The sequence below is a fragment of the Odontomachus brunneus genome, unplaced genomic scaffold, assembly GCF_010583005.1.
Source record: "Odontomachus brunneus isolate Ranch 3 - 2012 unplaced genomic scaffold, Obru_v1 Obru_scaffold_164, whole genome shotgun sequence".
Taxonomy (NCBI): Eukaryota; Metazoa; Arthropoda; class Insecta; order Hymenoptera; family Formicidae; genus Odontomachus; species Odontomachus brunneus.
This window is the reverse complement of record NW_022639614.1, coordinates 1,582-11,291: the sequence shown is the minus strand read 5'-3', so window position 1 is coordinate 11,291 and position 9,710 is coordinate 1,582. Positions and strand designations below refer to the sequence as shown.

At 31.1% G+C, this 9,710-nt stretch overlaps 1 protein-coding gene across 1 annotated transcript in view; it reads left to right on the top strand.

Moving 5' to 3' along the window:
* Positions 1-8,106, top strand: part of LOC116851031 (aminopeptidase N-like) — a 10,398-nt gene extending 2,292 nt beyond the window's left edge. Inside the window, exons 3-12 of the mRNA XM_032830022.1 lie at positions 549-1,001; positions 1,645-1,825; positions 2,008-2,167; positions 3,922-4,003; positions 4,282-4,625; positions 4,841-5,127; positions 6,434-6,621; positions 6,757-7,065; positions 7,159-7,243; positions 7,721-8,106. Of these exons, the coding sequence (XP_032685913.1) occupies positions 549-1,001; positions 1,645-1,825; positions 2,008-2,167; positions 3,922-4,003; positions 4,282-4,625; positions 4,841-5,127; positions 6,434-6,621; positions 6,757-7,065; positions 7,159-7,243; positions 7,721-7,846 (2,215 nt within the window). The 3' untranslated portion in view covers positions 7,847-8,106. The remainder of the gene's footprint in view (positions 1-548; positions 1,002-1,644; positions 1,826-2,007; positions 2,168-3,921; positions 4,004-4,281; positions 4,626-4,840; positions 5,128-6,433; positions 6,622-6,756; positions 7,066-7,158; positions 7,244-7,720) is intronic.
* The last annotated feature ends 1,604 nt before the right edge of the window (positions 8,107-9,710 follow it).

Below are 9,710 nucleotides of genomic sequence, written 5' to 3'. Positions count from 1 at the left end.
ATATATATATATATATATATATATATATATATATATATATATATATATATATTAAAAAAAAAACCGATTTATCCTTTTGCGATTTGTATAAAGCTTGGTGTTTTACAGTTTTTGAGACCTCTGAATCCGAATATAATATCAGAATCTCAAAATTCACAATGATAGATCCAGTATGGCTGATCAAAAGTTAGAAAAATAATTGGATTTTTATAAAAATGATTGTACTAAGGTTTTCGAGGTCGCTGAATACAAATATGATATCTGAATCTCAAAATTCCAAATGGCAGATCCAATATGGCGGATCAAAAGTTGGACAAATAATTGGTTTTTTATATCTTGATCCGCCATATATACTAGATTCACCATTTTGAATTTTGAAATTCTGATATCATGTTCGGATTCAGCAACCTCGAAAACCTTAATACTAAAGTCGTAGCAAAAATGTAAAAAGAAACATTTTCTCATACAATGGTGGCGCGGAAGTCTTATTTTCACCACACACTCAAGGGGTTAATCGTTATCTGATGGATGTTATTGAAACGGAATAGGTCGCCCACGGTAGGACATGAGTTGAACTTGGCGCGCCAAGTGTTTCCGTGCTGGGATAATCCGTGGACAAAAGCACGATTTAACATCTCATTGAACCATCCTACGTACTATACGGTTTTGTCGAATATGCCAATATCGCACACGGTTGACGAAAAAGACGGCATGAGGAGGACATATTTTGACACGTCTCTGAGGATAGCTCCTTATGAAGTGGGACTTGCGTTGGTCCAGTATCTGAACAAAGAATCGAGTCCTACGAATGCTGGGACGACTATGTGGTATCGACAGCAAGTGGGCAAGTATTTAAAGCATATGTTTGCCGCGATTGAAGCGTGCAAGAGAACATTTGACAGCTATATTGTAATGCTCAAAGAAACGCCGAAAACGGACCACGTTATAGTTCCGAATCTTTCTATGAAGATCAGAGGATTTCCTGGACTCGTTATTTACAGGTATGCAGGTTTCTAACAATTACAGGTACCGAACAGTACCTACGTGACAGATAGAGTCGATTAAATTCAACACGAAAGTCCCACCGTTTACGACCTTCTCATGATAGTTATGAAATTCGAGAATATATCAGCGAAAAAATCAGTGCACACAATTAAGCGATAGGACGAGCTCTGTAGGAATTTCTCGAGGAAGACGCCTTTGATTTGTTCATGATTTATCGTCAACGATGACTATATACAGTATAGTTCGATATTACGCGCCGTTCGAACATTGCAGAACGGTAAAGAATTGTTTCTATTCAGTTTAGTGTGTTCTAATTGGACACCAGCGTTGGTACGACAAATATCAGATATTATTTAGGCTGCCATCTAAATTGTCGGTAGTCAAATGGATTCTTAATACTCATAGAATTCGATAGCGCGCATATATTCACGCACACACGCGGCAGAGTCATAAAAACGACTATAACTCCATTAATGAGCATAATTAATTTTGAGCTTGTTAGACTCATAGTTCAGAAAGATTCATATTTGCTGAGATCTTCGAATTATTAATATAGTTTTACTGTATATTATGGACATTGTGTTGTATTGCATTTAGGAAATCCCTCCGACATAAACCTATTATTTATATACTTTGCAGAGAACAAGATTTTACATACAATGTACATTCAGACTATCCTGGTCGCAACAATAGCGTGTGGAATATGCTAGGACAAGAAATGGCGCGCCAATGGTTCGGTGCAGAAAGCAGGCCGTCTTCGTGGTCTAATTTTTTGTTTATCGAGATGTTTGCGTCGTTTCTTAATCATATCATAACAGAGGTTATTTCATACTTATTAATAAATGTGATTTATGGTTAGAACGTATCAGGAATATCACAATTTTTAAGTCCTTGTAAATAATTTTAAGTTTTGGCGCGATAACGTGTGTTAATACTGCTGGTTCTACTGGCAGCTTTGTCGATATTATATATTCACTCAATGAATATTGTATTATCTTTTAGAAGCTGCAAAGCAAATCGATAAGGGATCTTTACGCGGTTCAAATGGTGCAGTCTGCTCTTCGTCAAGACTTTGCTCTTAGGATGAAGCCTGTTTTACATGAAATTGACATTGACGATAAATTCGAAAAGGACCTTTACTTTCCCATGTACCGTAACAAAGGTAATACTGGTTGCACACAGTTGATAGATCGTTTGTAAAATTTAAACGCTAATATTTCGAAAGCAAGGCGAGTGATTAATACGGAGAAAAACAGTATGATTGGCCGACACATAAATCTGGTTGTGCCAATTAGATTCAATGGTAAAATGCGGAATAATTAATTATGTGATTGTTGAGGAATTGTTGAGGAACTATAGAGGAATTGCTGGTGTTGCAGCAGTGACGCTCTCTGATGGCTTGAACCAGAGTAAATGTTCATAGTAAATATTACAACAACCGATTTCTGGTTGCCACAACCAAATAATGCGCAAATATATTGATATAGTTGATGTATACTCGGAGAACATGAAATCTAGAATACAATTTGCGGAGCTGGGGGAAACGCTTCCTTTTCTATGCGCTATTCCTCTTCATTCAGTCGGGCGTCAATGAAAGAAAAATTCGAACTATATTAATGTTTTCTTTTCTGTGTTTTTACAAAACGCGAGATCGAAGGACACATTGTTTAATTTCGCGCCGCGAATGTCGCGACTTAAATTTGCACTTTGTAAACACAGAAGAAAAAACATCAATATAATTCAAGCTTTTCTTTCATTGACGCATAATCGAATGATCACAATTAGAGGTAAAAATGACTCAGTCTGACGGTAACTTTTTTATTTGATAAATTACTCGGTGATTTCAGAAAACTGATAATTTAGAAATAATAATTTAGAAAAAAATTACAGAGAAAAAGGGTTAATATAAAGCTCAAAAGGAACATTTAGCCTTAGATGAAAAAGACATTTTATTTAACTCATATTTTCCATAAAATATTTTGATACTATATATTGATATACTATATATAGTATATAGTAATTAGGAAGCTAGGTATATAGTAACTAGATATAACTAGAGAAATAACTAAAGAAATTTAAAAAAATGTTTAAAGTCTTAATCTACATCTTTCATGTCTCTAAAATAGTTTCATTTATACCACTTCATTCATATCATTTGATTTTTATTTCATACTATCTTACAGGCTTACAGTATTTTCATTTATTACTTTGTTGTTTCAGCAACTGTGATATATAATTGAAAACTTTTAGTAATATTTAAAAAAATGAAAACTTTGATACTCTCGAAGGATTGTAAATAATTTTCTTTCTTTCATCTGAGAGATATTTATCTGAGAGCTGAGATTATCAGGTGTACATTTGATGAGAATATAAGAAGAATGTTGTTTTATCTTATGCATAGTGTAGAAAATACGAATATTTGTGCATAAAACTATCAAAAACAACGAATTTTACCAAAATTACCAATAATACATATAGTAAATTACCAATTTATTATCTTATCGTAATTTTACCGTATTTATTAAAGTAATCGTCACTTTGAATCTGACAGTAATTTTATTTCTTTAATTACGACTGAAAAGAAATGGCGCGTGGAAGAGAAAATGTTCCGGTCTCGCAAGTTGCATTTTAAGGTGATGTAATAGGGTGATGTAACTATGTTGCTAACTACTAAATATTTTTGATTATATACACCACATATTTTCTTCTATGTGATAAAACAATTTATTTATTTGTATTTTATATGTATATGGGATACTCCACACGCGCGGAATATAAATATGTTGACGATATAATTCGATAGGAAAGTGAAGTGTAAAACGTGCGAAATTAATTTTACAAGAAGTCAAATGTTGTAGGCAATGTATCACATAAGTCATATTGATCTCTTATTATTTTTCGTATGGATTATTGTAGGAGTCATCTTAATACGCATGTTGTATTACTTATTCACCGCGGATGACTTTCAAATTGCTATCCAGACGTATTTCACTGATGTGTGAGTAATGCACAATGTATTGTATTACAATTCATACTAATTATACTTGATAAGTAGAATTATACTTAAGAGTATGATGGATAAACTCTATGTTATGTGTGTTGCGTGTTGTTTGATTAAATTATGAATCTCTTATGATTAGTTCAATCGAATTTGAGAAGTATTCGTTAAATTATATAAGTCACGTTACACACGTAACAAAGTTAAACAAAACAATTAAGAGTCTTTTTAATTTGATTTGTGAGAAAATTTATATTTTTTAAATTTTGCCGATTTAGTGACAATGCTTTGTTCCAACCCGACAATCTCTGGCAATATTTGCAAAGATGCGTTCATGCAAGAAAGCAGAAGTGGCCCTGTACAGTGAAAGAAATAATGGACATGTGGTTAACAATGGAGCACTTTCCAGAAGTGTACGTCACTCGTAATTTTGATAAGGAAACGATAAATATTTCGACAAACTGTACCTCCAACTCCAGCATAATTCCTATAACTTATATCACGCAGTCGGATCTCACTTCTGCCCATACTTGGAATGTTACTTGGCTGAAGTGTGGGGAGATCAAAACTATCTCTGAGATTCTTACACATGATTTCATCATATTTAACTTGGAACAATCTGGTGAAGATTAATTGACAAATTCGTTACGCTTTGCGTATATTCTATATTAATTCGTTAAGTGCTGTGCCGCGTTTTTAGACTTATATAACTTCACGTGTCGATTATTTAAAAAATATTCCGTACAATTGAATAGCAAAACTGATATTCAAGGCATTCCTCGGTAAATATGATCTAAACCAGCCAACTTGATAACAAAGATCATTTCTGATTTGCAGGATATTATCGCGTCAACTACGATACCAATAATTGGAACAAAATTATTAATTATCTAAGCCACGAAAGTGAACAGGAAAGTGACGTACTCATACCTATCGTCAATATTGCTCAACTCATCGACGACGCGTTTTATTTCGTGATGCAGAGAAAACTCAACTCCAATACATTTTTTAATCTTATCCTTTACCTGTCGCGGGAAAAGAGTTATACAGCATGGTATCCTATGTTTAACATTCTGTCGCGCATGTCGATATATCTTCAATTACCAGAAGCTGAAGAGATCAAAGTAAGTGGTAATATCGTTTCACCAAAAGACTTAATTATCTAGTTTTTTATGTGTATCGTTATATAAGTACATTGTAGAGTTTCTACAGTGTTCCATTCATAAGCAATACGAATATGCTTCTGCTAAACGTATCTATATTCGAATTGTTTAAACTAGTTGGTCCATGACACTACTATTGAAGTGATAACAATTAATACAATGCGCGAAAGAGCTCGACAAATTTGTGCGGAATATTTATATTAGGGATTCCGGTTAATTTTAAGGATTCTTTGGTTAAAAAAACGCATTTATTAAAAAGAATTATATATTGTATTTCAATCAAAATATTTTCTATCGTTTGCTACTATCTTTTTCCCTCTTTGTAGCAATAAGTGGATTCCACGATAGAAAAAAACTTATTATTAAAAAGATTCTAAAAGACTTAAGAGCGTTTGAGTTGAATCTTCATCCAATTACGTTTGCGATTCTTCATAACCTTCAAAATTAACTGAAATACCTAATAAATACGCTTTATAATATGCAGCAATATAAAATCAATTAAACTTTCATGATGTTTAAAAATCTATAAGGAAATAATTGTTTCTCGCGTATTAACGTACTGTATTGTTGCCTTACAATATAAGATTGCTAGATACTGATTAGCTGTTATATACTTCAATCGTAGTAAAAAATTATGTACTTTACATACTAATTTCTTGGACATTAGAGACATTACATACTAATTTCTTTGACATTGTCAAGGTTTGTATTTTTTATAACTTTTCTATGAATCTTTTTTATTATTTTCTCGTTTTCTTATTAAAAACGTACAAATAATTTGCTCGTTAAAATTAAAAACGTGGTATCGGAGATCGCTTTCTGCGACACAAATATGTAAATATTGCTAACTTTTTTACTTTATTTATTTCAGTTTTGATATGGTTAATCTCTTTCTAGTTATAAATATGTGTTATAATTGTGTCTCTAGTAATATGCTATTATATGAAAAAATATAATATATGAAAAGATTCCCTTGATAATGTAAGTTCACAGACCAATTACTTTAATACGTCCGCTACACACATGTGAGACACTAATTCCTCACTAGTACACACACATATGTGTGACATATTATGTAAAACATTCAATTAACTTATTTAATATATTTTATGTCTGCGAAAGTGCAAATATACTCTATATTAATATATTAAGTATAGCTACTAAAAATATAATCTGGTCTGTGGCAATTTTCAATTTAAGCGCGGTAGCGAATATGTTAACAAGAAAGAAAATACAATTTGTGACTGTATTACTAAACTGTTTGTAGGTGTTCATTAAGATTTTATTAGAAAATCTTCTGGAAAAAATAGGATATGAAGAATACTTTAACGAAGATGGTATGACAAGATCGTTAAGGTTATTAGCAGTGAGGTGGGCTTGTGGATTGGGTAGTATAAAATGCAAGATTGTTGCCAAGAATGAATTGATCAAGCATCTCAGACAGCCTGACATACCGTACGTGTAATTTTTGTATATGTTTGCTTTTAAACACACTTTCCGCGTATCTCTCGTAGCTTGTTTGATTATTAGTTGAGTCAAGATACGAGATTGAGGATCAAATTCTTTGCATTTTTCTGCTGTGCGCTGCAGGATTCCATCGTGGTGGAGGGAATGGGTATATTGCACAGGTATGGAGAAGTTATCTATGCACTTTTGGCAAAAGTGGATGGCGAAGTGTATTAGAGAGCGAAATAAGACGTGCTTAACTTACTTGTCTTGCGTTCACAATGAAATCATCCTCGAAAATTATTTGAAAATGCTTTTGGGGGAAATGGAAGTAGATGAGTTCATAAAAGAAACAGGATCTTTGACGCTTTTTCATACTTTATTTAAGAGGCACGCAAATAACGATATTATGCTTGCGATTTTCATAAATAATCTGGACAACATAAATGACAAGTGAGCTTTTCTTTCTAAATATATTTAATTTGTATGATCATGAGAGCGAATTGCATTTGGTAATAATGCATTTGATGTTTTCTGATGTTACAGGATTTATACAGGCAACAATTTAAATCTAGTGAAATTGTTCAGAGAAGCCATCGGAACTATATATTCTAAGAGCAGTCTCAATATGGTAAATTTTTCATTTTTTTCTATCTTCTATATTTATTTATTCCTGTTTTCTTATTAATTTTGTTTGTTTTCGATGTATTGTGTGACGGTCCTGCTTAAAAATGATAAAAGTACATAAAAATAAAATAAAAAAATATATGATTTTTTATTGGAATGCTATGTTACTTTATTTAAACTCATTATGCCTATCGGAAATTTCAATTTCTCACATTTTAGTTTATATGAAGAAATTATTAATTTCATTTTTATTTTATACTACAACATACTTTTAACGACTATTTGCATTAAACAATTAAGCATTTTAAATAAACATACTTTTTGATGTAATTTTATCACGTTTTACGATCCAAAAGTACGATTCAATTGATGTTTCTGGTGAAATTATATTGAATCTTTTAAGCAGGCGGTCTATTTTTACCATGCCATGCTAAACTGCTGTTGCTTATTTGCTGATACATGTGAAAATTATGTGTTACAGATAACGACTTATACAAGAAGGTTGAAATTTATGAACGTGACACTTAAAGATCAACTCAATGAGCTGATTGAATTTCGGTATAATAAATTGAATAAAGCATTTACACAGTTTTATTTCTTGAAATAATATTTGGGCATGACAAAGTTAAACTATTTTTATAACTGGACCAATCAGCGTATGAGTCGGCAGCAAATCGAGCCGCTGAGAGAATTTTCATGTTGATGTATGTTATGCAGTAAATCACAAACCATCTCGATACATTATATCTGTAAACAGTAACATATATGTTCTTTTGAATTTGCATGTATATTCAGATAATCATACGCGAATATATACATATTAATTGCTATTGTTGTTCAATAAATTATGTAAAATTTCTTTATTAACTCTAACTTAAACATTTATATTAATATATATGTATTTATATTGTATATATTAATATAATATATATTAATTTACATTAATAATTCCAACATGCAAAGGAAATTGCCTAAAACAAGTGGTTTTTGGCCTACAAATGAAATTGAATGTGTAACAAGTATTAAATGAAAGCGTGTACCCAGAGAAGTCAAATGTATCAAACTCATGGCGATCTGAAACTCTTATCCCGAGATATCGGAAGTTGAACATTGTTTCTCGAAAGCACTGACAACAAATGATTTTTCGAATATGTTTCTTATGTGTCATTCACATAATATATCTTCTAATTTATCTTATAAATCTAGTTTCATTCTAGAATTGATTTTGACTGCTTTTTAAGAGAAAAAGCTTCATTAGGAAAAACTTTTCCGGTCTTATACTTTTTGGATACTATATATAGAGTTCATTAGGATAATATATATTTTTTTTTAAATTTCAGACTAACCTTTGTTCAAAAATATTTCAATGTTACTCGACTTTGTTGTATAAAAAGTCGCCATATACTGTGATAACATTCTTTCCTATATTTCACTTTTCTCTCTCTTTCATGCGCTTATTTCATTATTTTCGGAGCTGAAGCAACTTTTCTTTCGTCTGCACTCTGTTTTAATCATATCAGTTAAATTGATTTCTATAATTTGCAACATCAAATACGTTAATTCAATATATGGTGTTTTGGCGCCCTATAACTTCGGCCATGCTGTTTAGATTTGAATAAAGAATAACTTTTTGGAGAAGCTCATACTTTTCAAAGGATATATATCTTATAAATATCTGTTTATAAACTAAAAATGACAATCTTCTTTATTTGTTAATTTATCTGCAACTATATCGAATGGACGGCATGTTTAGAATATACTGTGATAACATAGAAAAATAATGGCAATGTTTGAAATGAACAAGATGCTTGTAGACTGTACAAAAAGATATATATTGGAAATGGTAATAATCACGATTCGGTAATCGATCTTTAAAATTATCACGATTGTTATTGTCGATATTGTTAGTTACGTTATTTTGCCACATACTCATATGCTCACACACACATACATACATACACAGCAATATAATTCATTTTATATAAAATAATATTGAATAGTGCTCATATGACGTTTCGAGAAATCATTATTTTTAATAGGAATTTAGTACATGTCATCTTTTAATTGAACGTAATCATTAGCACGATAATTCAGATATCTTGTAAAATATGATATAATTGAAGCGTATAAATTGCATAAATTGTCTAGATCAAAGAGCTTTTCAGTGATTAAACAAAACGTATATTTCACAATTAATACTTGAATCAAAACACATTATTAAGATAGATATAAAATTTTGTACAAATATTGAAAATATTCTGAATAATGTTGGTATCTCAAAATATGTATGGAAAATTAGAGCAGAAATATTGTAAAAATTTCGAATTTTTAATCTCAACGAGTAACATTGAAATATTTTTTAATCTCAAATTTTAATCAAAGCATATGTTTGAGACATATATGAAATTCTGTAAAAATATTAAAGATATTCTCAGAAATGTATCTGAAAAAAATTTATGAAATTTAAGGGA